Here is a 22,019-nt window from a genome sequence, read left to right on the forward strand (position 1 = left end):
GTGTGGCCGAGGAGGCAGTGCCCGGGCAGGGCAGGGAGGCTCCGGCTGTGCTGGCCTTCACGGGGAAGCTGGAAATGGAGCCCCCATGGCAGTCCTGCGGGCCGGGCCCGGCAGAGAAGCATTTTCCTGAGCCCTGCTGGTGTTCTTCCTGCTGGTGCCTGCCTACCTCCGTATGTGAGGGGGCTGCACGGTTTGCAGCTAGGCCCAAAGCATAAGGTAAGAAAGGAGAGAGCCTCATCATGTCTTCTGGAGAGAGGACGGTGCGATGGATTCTGGCAGAGCGGTGTTCAGTTCATTTGAAGTGTTAGGCTGTCAGCTGAGAGTGTGAAATGTTTATAGAGCTTCAGAAGTCTTTCCTACAACCATGATCTATCTAGATCATGATTGCAGATAACCAGTGATAGGACAGGAGGGAATGGCCTCAAGTTGTGCCACGGGAGGTTCAGGTTGGAAATTCGGAGACATTTCTTCTCAGAAAGAGCAGTCAGGCATTGGAACGGGTTGCCCAAGGAGGTGGTGGAGTCACCGTCCCAGGGGGTGTTCACGGAAAGGTTGGACGTGGTGCTTAGGGACATGGTTTAGTGGGTGACATTGGTGGTCGGGTGATGATTGGACCAGATGATCTTGGAGGTCTCTTCCAACCTTAACGATTCTATGAAAATGAAATAAATTTATATATATATAAAAAAAAAAAAAGTCATTTTGCATGGTTTGCACGAAAGCCTCGTGTCCCCAGGCACCTGCAGCACTGGGGCCGGGGCAGCGCGGGGAAGCCCCGGCAGGAGGCGGGCACCCGCCGGGCCCCCCGCCCTGCTGCAGCCCGTGCCCCTCGGGCGGCTCCGACGGGGGCCCCAGGCGAGGGCCGGGGGGGTGTGGGGGGGAGGGCCGGGGCTGGGCTGCGCGGGCGCGGAGCGCTGCGGGCCGCTTATCGGCGGCGGGGCATCGGGGCGTCGCCGCCCGGCGCCTTCAAAGCAGGCGGCGGTGCCGGCGAGGGCGCTGTTGCCGTCCCGTCCCGTCCCGTCCCGTCTCGTCTCGTCCCGACCCGAGCCGTGCCGTGCCGCCCCGAGGCCGGAGCCATGCTGCACTGGGGCTACGACGAGCACAACGGTAGGGGGGCGGCTGCGCGGAGCCCCCCGCAGGGGGCAGGGGGGCTCCCGTCGGGGCGACCCCGGCCGTCGCGGGGGTCGGCTCCGCTCCCGGAGCCGTCTCGGGCAGCCCCGTGTGAGCGCTGCCGGGAGCTGGAGGTGCCGCCGGGGCTCCGCTCCGACGGGGCGAGCGGGATTTGGGATGGGAGCGATGCGAGCAGCATCCCCTGCGAGCGAGGGGGCGGCGTGGGGCTGGAAGGCAGGGGCTGGCCCGGTCCTCCCGTGGTTGCCGGTGCCTCGTCCGCTGGGGCAGCAGCGGGCACGTAGTTTTGTTATCGGGTCTTTTTCGGACACACGCCGGTCCGGGGTCACCCCACCGGTGATGTCCCGCTCCTGTCCCGCGGTGGGAAGCGTCGGGATCGGTCCTCTGAGTGCGTAACCGCGCAGCAAAGAGGAGATAGATCCCTTTGGATCTTGGTTATTTCTTGGTTTCCTTCATCTTCTCGGCCTTTGAAGTCCCCAAATGGGCTCATCAGTAGGCTTAAAGGCTTTTCCTCTGTTTTGCATCGTAAGTCATGCAAACGCTGCTCCGGTGTGCAGACAGGCTCCCGATTCATGCAAGCAAAAATAAAGGCACTTCTGCAAGCTGGAGTCAGTCTGGATCACACACGTGGAATAACTTGTGTTGTCTGTTTTATTACGCAGGGAAATAAAACTCTGCGTGTAGTAAAAGGTGAAAAAGTATGTCTGTATTTACACATACTCGTGCCCGTAGGAGTACACTTCATTAGTATCATCACTTGGAGTCTGGAGCACTGCTTGCACAAATGCTGCCTTTCCTTTCTGGTCTTTTTGCTCAATCTTTTCTTGGATGGATGTACTTTTCCTGAAAAACTGGGTGGTGGTGGTGGATAACAGCGATGTTGCGATGATCAGGCATGTTATCTACCGTTGTGCAGCGTGCTCTGCCCCTCCCCTTAAGACATAAATGGGTCTTGTTTTTTTCTAGTTTGTTTCTCCATATGTTTTCCATGGGCTCTGTGGACTTCACCTGCAGGGTCCAGATAAGAAACCTGCTTTCCTTCCCTTATCCTAGCCCTCCTCCTGTGCTATCCTCAGCTTCTAGGAATGGGAGGGCACCAGAATTTCTATCAGGGTGGCCCTGGACCCTGCTTGAGGCCCCCTCTCTCGTCTACCAAACTCTGTTTACCGGCTGATAACTTACTCGGGGTGGAGTTTGGCTTTCTCTCTCTCCTCCTCCCTCGAAGCCCCCAGCAGCTGCCAGGTGGGGAGCTCCCCGTCAGTCCATCCCCTTCCTTTCACCTCTCACAAGAGAATAAAAGGAGAGAGGTTTGGATACCCAACACTTGACTGCTTTTCCCTAGCATCCATTTTATTTCTTAATTCTTTCTCATTTTATGTGTTTAGTTTTTTGGTTTTGCTTGTTTCTTGTTTCGCCGAATAGTGGATGCATGAAATTGCTGTTAATCTTGAAAAATGTTGTTGCCCTGCATGGCCCCAGACAGTTTCCCTGGAACTAAGTTCAGCTTTTGCAACTAAGGAAGTAGCAATGAGTGAAATTAATTGAATTGCATGCAGTCGTATATTCAGGTTGACTTTCTGAAGAGTTGGAAAGACATCTGCATCCATTCTGACATCAGCATTTGGTACTTGCAGTGATAAAAGCACTGTTTTTTTAAACCGGGGAAAAACTCATTTGCCCCTTAGCAATAATAAGTGCAACATAAATAATTTTGTGCATAAAGTAAACTGTCAAATATTACGAATACCCATCTGCATTTATGGTATATCTGTGTAGAACAAGGGCTGACTGGTATGCACAGAATGAAATGTTCCTCACTGCTTTGAAGCATGTATCTCTGAAATGCCAAGAGGCATTATTTTATTTCTATGCAAAACTTTGCCTTTGTTTTCTTGCCTTTATTCTTGCCTCACAGTTTTGATGGTGCTTACATATAGAGGTGTAATACTGAGATCTTGAAAACTGCTTCAGTGTGGCACCATCATGCATGCTTTTCACAGCTGCTTGAGCTTGCAGTGCAGGGGGGGGACGCTCTCAACCCTCTGCAGAAGCAGATCTCGTACGTAAACGGGAACCACTTTAGTTAGAAGACAAATCGAGAATCAATTGCCGTAAGTTTACTTCTTAATAAATTTAATAGGTTTAATAAAATAAGGTTTAATAAATTTTAATAGGTTTAATAAATAAAGTTTAACAAATTTAAGTTTAATAAATTATGTGGAAAGTATGTATATGTATTGTGTTTAACTGCAAACATGTCTCTTGGTCTGTTACGACTCTAATGCTGAGGTATTTTATAAATAAAAAGAGATGAATTCCTTTTCTTTTCTCCATGAGACTAATTACATAGTTTTGATGTCTGCATTGGAAAACTCCACTTAATTTTACCCATTGTGAATTTTTGATTGTTCTCTCCAGAGCTAATATTTTTAGAAACTGATATGTAACCAAATTACTTGCAAGCCTAACTGTATAAGTTTAAGCATTTCATATATGACAAACTGGGCAACGGATCCTCTTTAGAATTGAGGATGTGCTCCTGAAAAGATCAGACCATGCTAAACCAATAAAATTTCTGCATATAATACCAAACTGTCAAAAAAAATATTAATAATTCACTTTATTGTCTGTATATACTATATTTATGCAAGTATAGAGGCTCACTGCAACCAAACAGTATCCTGCAATGCCTCCGCTAGGCTTGTTTCAAGTTAGTCCAGCCTTTTGATGAAACTCATCACCTTTAACTTCAGCTGGATAAAAGCACTGCAGTTAGATGCTACAGTAGGCTGCATTTCCTGACAAATTCATAACTGCCTTCATTATGAGATCTGGTTCATAAATTGATGTGTGCAATGCTGGTGAGTGCCATAAGTCAAATATAAAGTGACAGAGCTGTGCATCACATTAGGTAGTGGTGTCTGTAAAATAAACTGTGCAAAATGAAAGTATGCAATCTTCAGAGCAGATGGTTCAGGTTTTTGTCTTAAATCTTGGCTACAGTGGCTTTGATTGTTGAGAGTTACTAGCTAGCCTCCTCTAGCAAAAGAGCATTTTTCCATCAACAAGAGGAAACTTCGTAAGTTCCTTCAGCAAATTAAAAAATGAACATCATGTCTGTTGTCTTCCAACAGTAATGACTTATTTTCCATCAGACATACACAATGCTTGCTTTGGGATGGGGTCAGTAGTAATGAACAGAGACGCAATTTTCATAGCATAGGAAGAGTGGGGTTATTGCAGTAGGGTTGCTGGTAGATAAGCTAGTAAGGAATACCACTTGATAAAACTAGGTGGTGCAAAATGAGCTTAAATTTCTTTTATTTTCCTGTATATTTTGCAAGGACCGATTTCTGGCAGTCTTGTGTTACTGACAGATTCTTAATCACCAAAGTAAAAACAGGATTTTGGATATCTGAGCTAAGGACAAGCAACAAAGCAGGTACAATGTCTTTTTAGTTCATTGTTGAATGATTAGCTAATGTCAGAATCACACGCTCAGGTCCTCTTTTTGTCCCACTTATATTACTTATGAATGCAAATCACTCATACTATTTGCTGTATGCTAAGCATAGTTATTGCGGAGATGGAGCAATAGGACAAAGTAGTTAACCACATAAATATACTTTGCCTTTTCTCAGGTTAGGGATATCCTAAGCATTAAAATGAAGTAGCAATATGATTTTTCTAAGCACGTTAAATCTTAGCAGTTAGGTATAAATGATGAAGTAGTGAATGTTTCTTTAATGAATAAAATTGTGCATTTTGTCTCCAACTAGAAGGTACTAGGATCTAAACAGAATTAAGTTTATATCACTTGCTAAACTGAATTTAATTAAAATATTGTATGGCTTTGACCATCATGTGTGAAGTGAGAAGAATTAAGTTTAAGCAACTTTATATTTCAAACCAGGAGGATTTTTACCTTCTGCCTTAGAAGTGGTTTGACTAATGGGTTTAGTTAATGAAGTCATTAGCAAAATTACGTTTTAACAAATTCAAGACCCAAAGCCCTTGTTCTACCTGAAGATGTAGCTGGTCTTTCCGAGCTACTCCTTCCCTCTTGCATTTTTTGGTGCTGCTCGGGGGCCAGCCCGGCCGTGCCCAGGTGGCTCTGCAGGCTGCTCCCCCTCGGCCCTCCCTGATTTACTGCAGGGCGCCAGGGCTGTTTTAGCACCTGTGAATTTCTGAGCTATGTTCACTGCTATTGAAGTCAAGGAAAGAAAGCTATCTGACTGCTTTTGATGTTAGGCTATTAATCACAGCATACTACATTCTACTCCTTTTTTGTCATTGTGTTTATTTAAGTGATGAGACATCCAGAAAGATCCAAAACAACAGGCTGGTTTTTAAACTGAGATCAGTTACCTTCCGTATAGGGAGCAATGAGGATTTCTGGGGGTGCAGATTTTACAAGCTCAGTTCTGATGCTCATATTTGAGTTTTTCTAATATCTAGTCACTCTTAGTTATTATGCTTCTTACCTTTGATAAACCCGAGGGAAAAAACAATTCCTATGCTCTTTATAATACTGAGAGGTCATTTGCTCTACAAATTTTCTCCTCCCTTCCCCCTACCCTTTTTCTCCCTTCCACTTCCTTCCTCTCCTTCTCCAGTCCCCCTCCCTCCACACTTTTTCCCGCTTTTACCCCCCCTTCTCCCTCCTTTAACCCTCCTTTGCCTCCCCCCCCTTCCCCTTTTTCCATCTTTTTTCCCCCCTTTTTCATATTCCCTTCCCTTCTCCTCTTGCCTGGACTACAACTTGTTTGCTGCCTTTACCTGGTAGGACATATTCCCCGAGCAACACATTATTCCCATTTTTTTCTTACAACCTCTTTCCATATTGTTTATTATTCAGATATGGTTCAACTACGGCACGTGTTCTTATTGAGTTGTGTGTGTGAGGTTCACTTCACACTTCTTATCTATGAAGCTTTTCTTACTACTTTAGAATGATGTTTGTCATTTTTTCTCACAACTCTATTGCTGATTTACAAAGACAATGCTTGCACGTGTGCACACGTACATATGGAGACATTTTAGTGAGAGGATGGCTGCCTCTCTGCTGGTGTGACAGCTGGTTTGCAGGGCTGATGCGCTGGGAGGAGGTGATCGGTGGGCAGCGATGGTTTGGTTACAGGCACTGCCTTCAGATCCCAGGATTGCCTGCACATCACCTTTTTGTCTTTTTTTTGATGTCTCCCCATCTCATTCAGCATAGTTGGCAGGAGGATGTGTTCTCAAATCTTTTGCTGCCAGTGACTATGATGTAAAAACCCTTTTGGGTTGGGTGGACATTGGGTGGGTAAGAGGGAATCCCTGAAGACATACTGAAACATGATATCAGGCAAAAAAGTCATGTCAAAAATTTAGTGAGGCACAGTGCCTGTTGCTTACGGGATACTTGATTTGAAAGAACACTTGCTGGATATGTCTTGTGCATAGCTGAGTCTTAGTTGTGTGTAATCAAAAATCGGCCTACTGCACATGGCCTGGTTTCAAGGCCAAATACATTTAGATACATTAGGCAAGGTAGGTGAAGGGGTCCCACCAGCTGCTGTTGCCAGGTGGTACAACAAACGTCGCTGGATATTTTGAGCTAGGGTTTTCTGATGCACACATTTTGAATTTATAGGAAGGTAAGCAAGAAAAATTCAAGCAGTCTGTTTTCTCATGAAGCTTCTCTTCCCATGCCTCGCAGGGCCTGCCCACTGGAAGGAGGTTTTTCCTGTCGCTAATGGAGACCGTCAGTCACCCATCGACATCAAAACTGAGGAAACCAAGTATGATCCCTCTCTCCGTCCTTTAAATCCCAATTACGACCCGGCGTCTGCTAAAATCATCCTCAACAACGGGCACTCCACCAGTGTTGAGTTTGATGACACCGTAAACAAATCAGGTTTGTTCCTTTCCTATTGCACCGTGTTTCCTTCCACCATTTCCTGAATGTAGTACAGCCTGGGCCTGTCTCTCTGCCAGCTGTGACCTCCTCATAACCAGTAAGCTCCACTCCTCCAGATGCGAAATTCCCTTTTCCCCAGATTTTCAGCATGTTGCAATGTGGGGACATAATTCCAGATGAGTCCGAGGTTGCGTTTCTCAGGAAGCGCTAGGATTCCCTCTTCACACGGATGGTTTGATCCACCCCAACCAGCTAGATAGTGCCAGCACCCCTGTTTGAATGGTGTTGTGTACCATTTTTCAAATGCTGCTCTCTCACTGCAGATGAATCCTTTGTGTCTCATTACAGGTTCATTCCAACCGAATCGCTCAAGTCTCTTACCTGACTTTAGTTGCAGGTTTGGTTATATATTTTTTTTCCTTTTATAATCCATGCCTGGACTTCTTATGTCAGGAAAGAGCCAATACAGAACAAATAAAATACATCCCAAGTGATCCCTTTTCTTCTCTGAAAAGTGTCATTGTCCCAGTCTTTTGTAGGAGTGTGTATCTTCCCTTTTTGCAAGCCGTAATTCTTATTTAGAAGTTCTCTGGTTTAGTGTAGTCTTTGTAATGTTAGTGCCTTCATCTTTAAAAACGTCTCTTGGATGGTAGGAGAGCTAGCACCCCTCCACTGAAACTGCAGGAGTGCAGTTTCTTGAAGCAATAAAATCCTTTTGTGGCTACATGAGGCTTAGCTGAGGATCCAAGCCAATGTGGTGCATTCACAAGAGTTAGAGCCAGAGGGGGACTAATTCATATTCATCCTGTCCATTAGTCCTGAGGACCTATTGGCCTGTAGTGGCTACAGACATAGATGGAGACAACATCATACTTTGCTTTCCTGGACAGTCTTAGTTTAACTCTTGAATTTCCTGTTGATATGTGCAACACGATGTTGCCTGAAAACCACCAGCTGACCGTCAGTGATCTGGTCTGACCTCGTGTGTCTCAGAGGCCAAGCGACTTCCCAGAATTAATCTCTGCTTCAAGTCTAGTAGGTGTGGGTGAACTAAAGCACATCTCTTAGAAAAACATACAATCTTGATTTCAAAATTTCCAGCGATGACGAATCTACCACCACCTTTGGTAAGTTTTTCTAATTGTTAATTACCCTCACAATTAAAAAAAAACAAAATCACACTTTTTATTTCTGGTGTGAGTTGGATCAACTCAGCCTTTAAATTCATTTTCTTAAACAAGCAAACAAACAAAAAGAATATGAGTACAGCAAGAACCTCTTCCACTTTCTAACTCCATCCATGAAGTGATAGGTCCTGATCGTATTTCTGTAGGCTAAGATTAGTACCAAAGCAGTGGTAATATGATCTTCTTCCTACTACTTTCCTCAGGCCATATATCCAAGGATAAAGCCCAAGTTACAACAAAGCACTGGCAGCTGTTGATTAGGTAATTAACAAATGTAAACCCCAGTCATTTTCAGGAAACTCCGTGTCTTCTATGTATGAACAATGTTCTTCAGTCGTACGTGCATGGCTTTACATTTTGTCCATTTTCATTCATTACTTACACACACACAAAAAAAAAAACCCTTCTGTATCTGTAAACTGAATTATTCATTATTTTCCCTAATATTTGTCACTGACAAACTTTATCAGTAATGTTTTTGTTTTCTTTCAGGTCATTGATCAAAAAATACTGAATTTTCTAGGGCCAAAATTTGGCCTCTGGGGCATCCTTGTGAAGTAAGCACTCCTGCCATATGGTGGTTTTATGAAAAGAAAAAGGAAAAAAAAAAAAACAAATTAAGTGGTACTATATACATTGGAATCTTTTAATACATTAGTAACTGAATTTAGTGTGAACTATTTCTTTACTTCAACCAGCACTGAAGCTGGGTTGTCAGGCCTGTAACTGCTTGTGTAATTTTTTTTATCCTCTTTGGTACCACTTCAGCTCCATTCCCTGAAATTGGTTTATTAATGTTTCAAATACCTCTTCTTCCCGCTCTTTTCAAACTTTGAGATACTAATGTTTTCTTCAAATAGTTTCTGATTAACTTCTTCCTTAATTGCTGTTTGAATAGAAGATTTTTTACTACCACTGTATGATGACTGACTGTATGACACAAATACATCATCAGGCCATTTTCCACATTTTTCAGCAGAAATTTTTCACTGAGTGCTGCTGATGTATTTCTGCATAATTGTTTCTCCTCAGCCAGTTTGAACACTGATCTTTACACATTTTTAGGATCATTTGCCTACAAGTTCTCCATCCCTGAAAGAAATCATTTATTTTAGGAGTGCCACTTCCCCATCCCCTTTGTTCACTAGGTTTATAAACTCTGTAAAAGTGTGGTTTTGAGATAAAGTTTTAAGAAGGTCAAATATTTTTGCCTCCAGTTCCTTTCCATTACCCAGGCTACTTGTGTCAGCAGATAGGCAAGTTAAGGAATTCTTTTTACTGTTACTTGGTGTCATTTTGCTCCTATCAAAACTTAAGTTTTGAATTAAATCTAGAAGAGCTAAAAAATTACTTTTCTTTCCCAGTGTTCTTAATTTAAAAACCATCTGGTTGAACCTCCCATCTTTTCTCCTTAAAATCTCTATAATGGACCAGTAAAACAGCTCAGACTAATCTCCAGACCCTCCAAGGAGGTGTGGATGGAGCAGGGAGAGTGGGGTGATCTGTTTTGCAGTAAGTAAGGAATCTTTCCGAATGTGATTCATGTTCAAGTCTCTGTGCAGACTTGACAGGGATGGTTTGAGTCCGTCCAACTGATTAGAAAAAGATAAGCACTTAAAAAATCAAAAGCTCACCCATATGGGTGCTTAGTTGAAATAAATGGCTAATTAAGTGTCCATAATATTGCACTTGTACAATGGATATATATTTTTTTGTTTAGTATACAATCCTGTTTCTCAGACTTCAGTCTACATAACTGGATCTGGTTGCAAAAGAAGGAAAGAGCCTTGAAAATTTTTATAATCCAACTACTGTCCTTCAAATTTCAGGGAGGAGAAAAATTTTGTTCACATTTTATTTTTCTGATCCTCCCCTTTATTCATAGAATCTCTATTTAAGCTTAATTTCTCAGTTATTCTTTTAGATACATTCAAGATAGAACACTACTTGCAAAAAAGAAATAGAATCACAGAATCACAGAATGGTTTGTGTTGGAAGGGACCTTAAAGATCATCTGGTTCCAATCCCCCTGCTGTGGGCAGGGACACGTCTTACTAGACCAAATTGCTCAAAGCCCCATCCAGCCTGGCCTTGAACACTTCCAGGGATGGGGCATCCACAGCTTCTCTGGGCAACTTGTGCCAGTGCCTCACCACCCTCATAGCAAAGAATTTCTTCCCAATATCTAATCTTAATCTACTCTTTTATAGTTTAAAACCATTCCTCCTTGCAATATTTTTCCATCTTTTGAGCAATATCCAGCCCATAGCAAGACACACCTGGTGGTAACCTGGTGGTAACTTTTTAATGGTCAGTAACCCACTAATCTACACATTAGTGCAATTTTGAAAGTCATATCCTGGACAAATGAGGATTTCTATATAGTACTTCAAAGAAAGGAGAGCCCATTTGAGCTTTTGAGAAGAAACAGGGCAATATCTGAAGACCAAAGCCTGGTGTGAGTTTAGGATGTGGGCAGCAGCTTCCGTTCCTGCAGTGAAACCTCTTCCTTGTGTTTGGGTTTGTAGTGCTGACCGGGGGGCCACTCAGCGGGACCTACAGGCTGCGCCAGATTCATTTCCACTGGGGGTCCAACGACGAAGCCGGCTCTGAGCACGCGGTGGACGGGATGAAATATGCAGCAGAGGTAAGGCTCTGCATGGAGTCGTCTGTTCCTCTAAGCTTGTGACTAGCTTTCCGTTGTGAGAATAATTTTGCCCCTCCTCTCCCTGCTTTTCCTTCTCCCCCCATTTTATCAAAAGACAAGCAGTCTTCCTGAAGTGTTTCGCGTTTGGTCCTTTCTGTCTCCTTCGGTGCCTTGGAGTAGTCCAAATGTCCAGAAATATTCAGTCTGGCAGTTTCTGATTCCTCTTTGCAAACAGAAGTAACATGAAGTATTTTGATGAGACTGAGATCTTTAACAGCACGTAGTTCAGACAGTGAAGAGTTTTCTGGGGTTAAAAAGAAGTAAAAAGTATAAGCATAAAAGCTAATGGAAAAATAAAAGACTTGTAATACTAAAGAAGAAAAAAAAGTTGAAATGTATGCACGGTGGTGTGATCAGATTTTGCTGGAAATGCTATAAGAGACAGTGGTCAGAAAAAAAATCAGTTTTCTAACATTAATGGGGAAAAGTGACATTTGCAGTGTTTAAAGGCTTATGTTTTCCACAGGAACCAGGTGAGATGGAATATAAAGAATTAATAGAGGTGCTTTAAAACCATTAAGTGCCAAAACCAAATTTCTAGCTGAGAAAATATATATATGTATACCATCTAAGAAACCAAATGGAAGGAGAAAATATCTGTGAATTTCTAGCCAGTCTAAAAAGCTTTCCGTTGCCTGTTGGTTGGGTAACCCTCCACAAGAAGCTCTCTAGAAGTCATTTTGGCTTTGGGATAAGAAACACAGAATTCAGACCAAGGCTTCTGACCACTGTTCACACAAAAGAAAATACCTCAGAGAGAAACGAAGATGGTTTCAGTTTTCACCTTCATGAGGAAGAAGTAAGATTTCAAGAAAAAACATCAACTATATTGAAGAAAGTAGCGTACAGGTAAAGAAGACTGCAAGGTTCAGCCCCCTAAACCCAGCGGGAAGCAGAAGGCATCCATGACCTCATTCTTTGTGGCAACGTATGGTCTGATCAAGGTCTCCTCTCAAGCTGCAGTGACAGAGCGGTGGTAAGATGGTATATATTCCTTAAAAGAGAAGTCACAAGCCATTGAGAACGGGGCTGTACCCAAAAGTGTTTCACAGCTCTTGTTTCTTTTGAATTTGGGGGGGGTTGGTTTGGGGTTTTTGGCAAAGTGATGAGGGAGTGGGAGGGGGCCTCATTTAGTTGTGGGAATTTTGCTTTTTGTTCTTTGTTGGTTTTTTGCTTCTTTAAAATCCACAATAAAGTCAATTCTGACTGAGAGTATCTGTTTCCTTTCTGTGTATGTAAAAATGTTTTCGTTTAAAAGTTGTTCAACGTAGCTTCTTTGAACCTATCATGATGAGTGGTGCAGGCGCTGAGCTCCAGGGTAGTAGTGCATCCAAGAATGGTTTAGTGGATTCTGTTCTCCTCCTGGTTTAATTAACAATAGTTGTAAGCAACTTTCCTTCATGGATTCTGAAGCTGTGAGCCAGCATGTGTTTCATTGTGTGCATATGTGTATTGTTATTGATTTCAGTGGGATTCCTTACTTGCTGAAAGTAATGTCTTGGCCACTGAGAGCCCAAGTACTCAGCAAACACCCCGTTATGTGTTGTAACACCAAGTAACAGCTCCGTGCTACAGATATGGAAAACTGAAGCTCACAGAGGCTAGGCAAAGACGGAGATGTGCAGTCAAAATCTTCACTTTCCTAGGCCTGTATATCAACCATGTAGTTACGTTGCATCCCATACAAATACTTTAAGTGCCAGCTTTCCTAAACTTCTCTTACTTGGGGGTTTTAAAGTAAAGTGTTGTATTTCAAATGCTAGCCTTTTTTTCAGGGGTTCATCCCAGTTTAGGTCATCAGTGGAGTTGCTTTTTAGCGCTCCTAAGGAGTAAAGTTCAAAGTCTGAAAAGATGGTCATCAATTTTGGAAAAAACAATCCCATGCCCTGCTTCTGAGCCTCTATTTCCTTATCGTAAAACTATGGGTAATAAGATTTACTAATCCACTGAGGGTTTGCGAGAGGAATTAACATTTGTGAAGTACTTAGTCTTAAGCTCTGTGTGAGTGTTTGTGCTCTCTCCAGTTCAGCAGTCGGACCATTCATTGCTCAAGGCTGGGACGTCCTGGTGCTTCCTGAGCTCCCAGCGCAGAGCGTGGGCAGGATTTAGGAAACCTGGCTTAGCAGGAGAGACCAAAGTGGTATGGGGGTAGACCTCATGGTCTTTTCCTTTCTCCACCTGGCTACAAGACAGGTAGCAAGTCATCTACACCCCATCTTGCAGTAAGGTGTCTTCAGCTTCTTAAGAAACTACCATAGGACAGTTCTGGAAAAATACATGTTGGAAATGCAAATGCTCACCTGAGAATATCAAGCCACTTTTAAGTTCCTAGCTACTAGTAATCATAGAAAACGACATTTGGAAAGTGCCAAAGATGAAATTTTGATAGTCAGCTTAAACTTAACACAGGAAGAGATGTCAGTGCAAGTTTAATGCATGTTCCTCTGCCCATTTTCTAGCTATTTATATGGCTGATTTTCTGAAAACTTAATTAAGGAAAAAGAGGAGCAAAATACTAATGACATGTTCATGTTTTTCAATCACATCTTAAAATCAGCTGTACTAGAAATAGGTTTAAAACCTTAGCTTTAGTTACATAACCATTGCCTTAGCCTCTCTATTCACAACCTGGGGACCCGACAGCAGTTTGCTAGACACAGTGGTGTGCTGATCGTTGCTAAATTTTGAATAATTCCTGCCACTGGCAATGCTTGTTGCCATTTGCGTGAACTATATGATTACCAATTTCAATAAATACTTGCAATTAGAAAACTGAATGGCTCTGAATACAAATAAGCAAAGTAGAGTGTCAACACCATAAAAAGTTCTAGTATTAATTTATGACTCTTTCAGTTCAGCGAGAGTTGATGCTGTCTGTGCCTCTTGCTTTTCAGCTTCATGTGGTTCACTGGAACGCAGAAAAATATTCCAGTTTTGTTGAGGCAGCTCGTCAGTCAGATGGATTGGCAGTCATGGCTGTATTTCTGAAGGTAAGAAAAAAAATGCTTCAACCCCCAAATAAATCTAAGTATGAACCCAAAGGCATATGATAATATAATTATTGTTAAAGAGATGTTTGTTTTGTATGGGCATTAAATCATAGCGTTTCCTTCATAATACACAAAGTATTATTTACTTTCCAATATAGAAAGCTGTACTTCCTTTAAGATTAGAAATAGATTAATAGGTTTTCAGAACAGTGAGACTCTTCAGTTGGCCTAGTCTGCCCTCCTGTACAATGTAAGATGTGGAATATAATTTAGCTGCCCCTATTGTAGATCCCAGTAACTTGTGCTTGCCTAACATGTTTCTTTAAGAGGGTGATCTAATTTGGTTCAAATGCTTCTTTAAATATTTGTTTCTGCACTGATAGTTTCTTCTGAAAAAATAATTGAACAAATGAACAAAAATAAAATAAAATAAAATGGAGAATTTCCTTCTGATTGTTATATACATCTTTGCCTCCTGCACATATTCTAAGATGAAATTCAACCCTTGCAACAGCTTCATTGGCTTCTGCATGAAGAAACAGATGGAAAAGGCACACCATCCACAACAAAGGATAGGGCTTTCATCAAATCCATGGTTTGTGCCTGGTGACTTCAGTTTTCTGGGGACAGGTGGTCCTGTGGGGCAGCTAGTGCTGGTGCTGGCTCTGGTACAGTCAGTGAGCAATTACATGCAGCAGTTGCAAAGAACTGCTGTAGTAACTCTGTCTTTCCTTGAATCATTATAATGTAAACTGGAAAGTTTCACTGGATTTCTTAGCACACAATTTCTGCTCAGCATGCGTAACAACGTTTCTAAATTTCTTGCTGTTCTGAGCAATTCCAACTACTGATATAAGCCTGAAACCTTAAAGTTTCTCCATATAGAACATTAAAAAAATGCTTTAATGTCCCTGCAATGTAAATTTTGTGGGTCTTTTGTAGCTTAAATAGTTACTATGATTGGCCAGAGATAAATACTGTGAGCAAGGGAGTGGATCTTTTCTGAATCCAGTCTCTAAGAGTCAGCTAGTCAAAGCCTCATTCTTGCAAAATCCATCAGATCTCACAGTCACTTAAGTAAAGCTATATAAAACTGTTTCAGTACATTTGCTTTGTGATCATTTATTTTTGCAAATTTTCTCTATAGCTCAAGTATTACTTTTTTTATCTCCCTTGTTTAATAGATTGGTGAATGCAACCCTCAGCTGAAGAAGATTACTGACCGCCTGGACACCATCAGAATCAAGGTGAACAAGTGCTTCTAAAGCACCCCTGATATTGATGGTTGCTTTAGTTTTGTTTTTGGTAACCTGGCTGCTAATCCCTTCACCTTCAAGTTCCCTACTCCTTACTTTCATAGCTATTCATATCTAACTCTGACTTGGGACAGTTTAGGAAATTTCTTGCTAGGTAGACTTGAAAACCAGTAGACAAACAATATTTTTACACAGTCAGAGATCGGAGGGAAAGACACGGAATGTAGTCTTTGACTAGCCCATTGCTATGAGAATATTAACAGGAAAGGAATATGCATCATGGGAAGCTGTGAAAAAGGAGGAAGGAAAAGTTTCCTCCCCTATTTTGCTGAGGTACAGGGTGAGAAATAAGCTACTGTTTGTGTTAAAGAAATCAGCCAGGCTTGCAGCATCTCATTTCATGCAGGCATCTCTGGCCTGGTAGCCCAAACAGGGAGAAGTAGTAGTAAGCCTGGGAAGAGTGAGTGGGGGGTAACAGAGTAACCTGTGGGGTTACTCTGCCAGCCCCATGAAGAACACATTGGATGTCTAACATTTCCTCACCTCTTCCTCAAAACTCCATCCTGCAGTCATTTGCAGCTATGGGGATTCTATGCTAACGTGACTCCTTTGATGGTGTCCTTCTAGCATCAAGGACACAGGTAGCAAAGCTGTCACAGAAGTAGGACCTCATCTGAAAGGCATTCCCTCACATGCTGTGATCATTCAGGGTGCAGCCAGCCCACCCCATAATGGTGAAGCTCTGCCCCTTTGGCATGATTTAACTTGGGCTCTTGCTTTTAAATATTACTTGTTTCTTTTCTTTTTAAATTGTTAATGAATGTAAGGCACTAATGATCTTGTAAAAGAAGTAATTTGCTAAATATATTTAATCTAGAACCACAATGAGCTTCTTTTTAATTTCCAGGGTAAAAGAGCACTATTCACAAACTTCGATCCTAGCTGTCTGCTTCCCAAATCCCTGGACTACTGGACTTACTTTGGCTCTCTCACTGTTCCACCTCTTCTTGAAAGTGTCATCTGGATTGTTCTGAGAGAGCCCATAAGTGTTTGTTCCGAACAGGTGCATTTTGATTTTTAACTGCTGTAGAAATTTGCTTTTGTAAGACCTCAAATTGTAAATGCCACCAAAAGAACATATTTTATGCAGACCTTGACATTGAATACCTTGTCAAATTTTCAAAGGACAAAATGTGTCTATCAAATTTATCATGACTTCTTGTTGCCTTTCTTTGTGTAACAGCTATTGATTATCCAGTTTTTAAAAAGAACCAACATATTCTAAAACTAGAGTCTACTTAGATGACTTACTAAACTTCACATTATATTTATATATATTAATGTTGCAACAGTGACACCCAGTGGGCTGATCATCTTTGCTGTAAAGTGTTTCTCCCAGTGGAGAGGTGCTGAAGTGTATCAGAGTATAGCAGCTTTAATCTTGGAAGCTGATAATAAGTACATCACCTGTGATATGGTATCCATATGCTGGCCTCACTGTAAATCTCAGGACTTTTGCACCACAGCATTTGTCAAGTTCATGGTCAATATTACAAATACTTCAGTAAAATTCAAAACATTAGGCCATATAGTCAGCAAAACTGGTGATTTCTATCTTTGCACAAGATCTTGAAATAGTTCACTGAAAGATATGCTTGTTAGACATGCAATCAGACCTCAAATTCTGTTTTTAACTGATTTTAAATTATGTATTCAGTCAGTGCTTCCATTTTTCTCATCTGTATCTCTTCCCTACTCCCTCCAGTGTGGTCTTGTAGAAGTTGCTGCAACGCATATGTATCTAGGTTTGAAAATTTGCATTAAGATATGAATTTCCCAAATACAATCCATTGTTCAGGTCAAAAGGTTCTTACTTGGGGTAATCTAAAATTAATATAGTCTAAAATATTGAGCATTGTATACATACACCCATGTGTAACTGCTTCAGAGGACACAGTATTGGAAAGGATGCAAAATACAGTCATTCTTTACTATTTCAAAAATAGTAGCTATATCTTATGCATTAAAGTATAAATGTGCTATATTCATATAAATATAAGCTTGCATAGAGTTAAAAGTATTTGTTTTTAGTAACATTTGCCATTGTGATTCATACCATGACTCATACTGTTTGTCCATTTATTTTTATTTCTCAAATGTGTATTTCTTTGGAACTTTATAGTTTACTTCCCACTTTTTGGTGCACTTTTCAGATTGAAAGAAGTGAAAAATAAATTTTAAATTTTTAGAAACTTACAAGGAACCCGAGTGACATAGAATTATGAATATTAGCTGTAGAGTGGGGTGGAGGAAGATAAGATTAACCTTTTTTGCCCTTAATGCAGTTAAGATGCAATGTGCCATACAACTCAGCGCACTATTAAAATGAAATTATTTTTGTGCTATCCTGCCCTTGGTAGTGAAGAAAGAAAGAAAGTTGGTATATAGAAAAAGGAAATATTGGAAATATTAGAAATTAGACAAAATACTAGCTTCAGATCCTAATTCAGACTTCAATTTCCCAGCGTTTAGACATGGAATTCTGACCTGGGTTTCTGCTGAGATCAGATTAAGCAGAGAAGCTTATGCCTAGATGGAAATAACTGCCTGTTCTGTCTCCACTATAGGAAACAAATAATCCTTACATTTTACCCTTCATTCTGACATGTATCGGGTGGTTTTCCTCGTGAGTCATTGTTTTACATTTATGAGGACAGAAATGGTGGAATTGCCATTCCACACATGCCATAGAAAAATACACTTCCATTCTGCCCAGTGTAAAAAATGTGAGAAGTATCTTTAGTTTTACTGCATGTTTTTTCATCAGTGTGAGCACCAGGGTTTCCTGCTGAACCTTCTCTCTTAATTGCAGCTGGCCAAATTCCGCAGCCTGCTGAGCACTGCTGAAGATGAGGTCGCTTGCTGCTTGCTGCGAAACTATCGGCCTCCCCAGCCTCTAAAGGGACGAGAAGTCAGAAGGAATTGAAGGAGTAAAGCAAGAATAGGCCACCTCTGACACCAAAGGCTGAATTAATTTTAATAGTTATATACTTTGTGATTTATTTTTTTTTGTGAGTTGTTATAACAAATAGGTATTGTTTAATTGTTGGTTACTATGCAGTCATTTCTCACAGACAAGCATGTCCTGAGTCTTTGTAGTTTCATCAATGATGTCAGCAGGTCTGAATGTGTTTGTGTGCATGGGTATGGGAGCATAGAGGTGCCGGTGTTACATGCGCAGAGGGTTATCATAAGGGTTAGATGTGGTGAAGGAGTTGTGCAGAATTTGGCACCAAATTAGGATGGCATATCACTAAGAGGATCCCTCGTATTAAAGCATGTTCTGGGATTATTCTTGTGGTATCTAACATAACATTTAGCTTCTCTGTAAGACTTTGTATTGTAGTTCTCATGAGAAAAACATTTCAAGGCTGACGTAATTTCATTGCTGACTTCTGTGATATCATACTAACCTTCCTACAAAAAGCAGCAGTGACTAACAGCATTTAGGTAAAACATATCTATATGATTCTTTTATTCTGACTGCTTCAGAGCAGTTACGATGTACTGATCAAACATCTTTTTTAAAAAAAGTTAGGATTTTGTGTATTGTGGGATCATGTCAGTTGGATTAGGTATTAGTGAATTCTGCCACATATAGTGGTGAGTGTCCTTAACCTTGAAAAATGCAAGGTGGAAGGTCACAGAAGGATCTGTCAGTTCATGCCTAAATCCAGTCTGTTGCATCTATGATGAACTATAAGGGACTGTAGCAATATATCCATGTAGCATCAAACTCCTACTACTTCAACGAGTACTCAGGAGACCGGGACAGCTCTTGCTTTAGACTGGTTCACACAAGACACCCCGAGTTGTGCTTGGAGCACAGCATTGCTTGGGTACATAACATCTCCTAGGTACCTGCTGAAGTTCTGCTGACATAGCAGAACTTGAGTGGTTGCATTTCTATTCCGAGACCAAAGATAGCATTTAGAGCAAGCCAAAGAAATCAGAATCAAGTCAATATCTAATAAAAGATGAGTCCATAATAGCAACTTGAAATGTCTGTCATTATGGATTGACTTGAGCCTGTGTTTCTCTCAGGAGCTTTTGTTATTTGAATGTAATTATTCGTTTCAAGCCAAACTTATTTTTATTATTTTTAATGAACTTGCTGTAGGATGTAGCTTAGTATAGGTAGATTACCTTAAGACTGTGATAATTAATGAAAAACAGTGGTACCTGAGAGAGGTGGAAGGTGGTTTCATGGACAGGGACTGCCACTGGTCTCTGTAGTACCTCTGACCTCATCTTCCATGACTGCTCTCCATGAATTTGTTTGTTCATAGGTTTTATATGCTGTGCCTCTTGCCTCAACAGGTCTTTTTATCTTAGATGGACAAATATGATGGAAATCACTAACAGAATTGATTTTATATACCTTCTTTTAACTGAATAAAGTAGATAGTCATAGATATTTTAGCTTAGTTGAAGATAGGTAGATTTTTTTTTTGTCCTCTCCTCCCCAGACTACAGGTACTATTGCTGCAAGGCCTCTCAGTGCCTTCTGAATGTTTTCTGAAGGAATGAACACAAATAGACTATGGGAAAAATAAAAGGGCATTTGGCAGCAACAGGTACAAGTATTAAACAAAAGGGAAAAAACCTGCCAGCACTTTTTGTTTCCTGGCATGGGGAGAAGAAAGCAGCTGAAAGGACCCAGGCTGCTTCTTTCTGAATAAGGACGTCTGCAAGGTGTGAATGGAGAGAGCACGAGTGTGTTGTGTGTTTTCACACCCTTTTTTAGATTTAGTGTTGGATCTGATATATTTTGGCCAATCATGTAAGTAGCTGCAGAAAATGAATAATTGTTTATAAATTGCATGAAGGTTATAAAATTTTTTTGCCTGAGAAGAGAACGTAATAAGGCTACTGCTTCATATCAGAAACAAAACTTTTACGTGTTTTTTACGTATTGAAAAAACAGTGGAGTTGATCCAGTGGTTGGTATTTATGAGGATTTTATCAAATAAAAAAAATGGATTTTATGAATGTGTCTTGTATTTTCTATCAAAGACATTAAAGTTTTACAGAGCAGCCTGCAGTTTTTAACTGCAGATCTAGTTTTGGAAAATACTTGGAAGATGTCATCCCTCCTTTGAAATCTATCTTTGAGCAGTCTAGTGTTAGGTATCTTTTTATGTTCCAAGTAAAGTGTCTTTGGCAGTGGTAAGACATTCAATCAATTGTACTTAGAGTTTCTAACTATTTATATAGAGTTATGCAAATAAGTTTTAGAGGAAGACATTATTCATGGTAATTCTAATGTGGGGATGCTGTGTTTGCATTAGTCTGACCTAGCACAGTTCTACGTCTGGGCTGAAAGCTGGTGACATTTGAAAGACAACAAATTCTCAATTGACTGAAATCCATTGGGAACAGCTTCCCAGAATTATCCTTCTGCTGTGACTTCCAGGTCAGAGCACGGACCCAGTCTCAGCACTGAGCATGCTGAGCATACTGGGTTGCATCCCAGTCACTAACTCAACACTCAACCTGCACTGAGTCCTCTACCAGACCACTAGCTGTGTGCTCCCAGGGAGGTCAAGTCTCAAGTGTGGGTTCTATGCTGTTGTAACATGATTTTAGAGCAGACAATGCTAAAATATGTCATGGCCCCTGACCCCCGCTTCCTCCCCCAACTGCAGGTCTCTTTGATCAACTAGTTACCCTCTGACACACTTGGATCCTTTATACAAGGAAGAATGCAATGCTCAATGACCAAAAAACATATAGGGCATTTGCTGAAAAGAGTGTCTGTCAAGAGTTGTATACAGCTGGATGACTGGCCACCCATAAACTTATTCTCAGAATTACGTAAATTGTAGTAGATCCTTGGGGTCAACTCTGCTGTTTTTGGCACAGGAAGGAAGCAGGGCACTCTGCTGTTTATAGCCTTTGCAAGTCATGCTCATGATGTCTTTCATGTTACAAAGGCAGAGTTTAAAAACAGCTGATATTTTTCTTTATAGTGAAGTAAAAACCTGGGAAGTATGCTGTCTTTCCTTCTGAAGAACAGGGGCCTGAAGATGAAGCAGACAACTACTACCATACACCTATTTGCTCTGCCACTGCAGAGATTTCTCTCTGCACTGTGTTAACAAACAGATCTTTGCTGGCCTTCCACATACGAACTGGGACCTAAAAAAATCAAAGAATCAATCCAGAGGAAAAAAAAAAAAGTTTTCCAGATATTTGATTTTAAAATAATTTTACCGAAAGAAGTAGAACATGGGATATGAATAAAGTAATGTAATAGAGATATGTAATACATTTTTAATAGACTTAATAGAAAGGAAATCCAAGATCCATATTCTTGTAAACTTTAGGTAGGTATGAAGGCAGACCATTAGAGATGAATCTTGCCTATCCTTCAGATGTTAAAAGTTGCACATATTTGAGGAACCTATAGCACCTGCAAGTTGCAGCATCTGTATAATTGTCAGAAGAATGCTGCTCTAGAGCAGTTTGTTTCTTTTGTGATGTATTAAATAGTATAAAAAAGCATTGTGGCAATCATCCCACAGAAATCTGGTAGAATTTTATTTCATCCAACTCTCTCTGCATTAAGATCATCTGCTTGTTTTTCATACTAAGTATTTCACTGTTTGTATAGATCTAGCCTAATAGAATTTTGGTCCATGACTCAATTCTTAGATAATGTCAAGTCTATACTTTTATTCATGAGGTTCTTCTTTATGAAAAGATGGCCTTTTCTGGATGTCTGCAATTTGGTGAGACAGGTGATAACACTGCAGTGCATGAATAAAAACGTTCTAAATTAGTGTT

At 41.0% G+C, this 22,019-nt stretch overlaps 1 protein-coding gene across 2 annotated transcripts; it reads left to right on the forward strand.

The window, feature by feature from the left end:
• The first annotated feature begins 943 nt into the window (after window positions 1-943).
• On the forward strand, window positions 944-20,218 carry LOC121064550 (carbonic anhydrase 13-like). Of its 2 annotated transcripts, XM_040546198.1 has the most exons (7): window positions 944-1,107; window positions 6,830-7,027; window positions 10,746-10,864; window positions 13,819-13,914; window positions 15,099-15,161; window positions 16,078-16,233; window positions 18,043-20,218. In XM_040546198.1, the coding sequence occupies exons 1-7, from the start codon at window positions 1,077-1,079 to the stop codon at window positions 18,154-18,156; spliced, it is 777 nt and encodes a 258-aa protein (XP_040402132.1). In that variant the 5' UTR covers window positions 944-1,076; the 3' UTR covers window positions 18,157-20,218. The 2 variants fall into 2 exon arrangements, with proteins under 2 accessions (XP_040402132.1, XP_040402133.1); XM_040546199.1 differs by lacking the exon at window positions 16,078-16,233 and having other exon boundaries at window positions 974-1,107.
• Window positions 20,219-22,019: the final 1,801 nt, after the last annotated feature.

The sequence above is a fragment of the Cygnus olor genome, chromosome 2 (genome assembly GCF_009769625.2).
Source record: "Cygnus olor isolate bCygOlo1 chromosome 2, bCygOlo1.pri.v2, whole genome shotgun sequence".
Lineage (NCBI taxonomy): Eukaryota > Metazoa > Chordata > Aves > Anseriformes > Anatidae > Cygnus > Cygnus olor.

Coding starts and splice junctions, on each gene's coding strand:
- LOC121064550 (XM_040546198.1), top strand. CDS start 1,077: ATGCTGCACTGGGGCTACGACGAGCACAACG. Junction 1,108..6,829: donor GGGCTACGACGAGCACAACG/GTAGGGGGGCGG, acceptor CATGCCTCGCAG/GGCCTGCCCACTGGAAGGAG. Junction 16,234..18,042: donor TAAGTGTTTGTTCCGAACAG/GTGCATTTTGAT, acceptor TCTTAATTGCAG/CTGGCCAAATTCCGCAGCCT.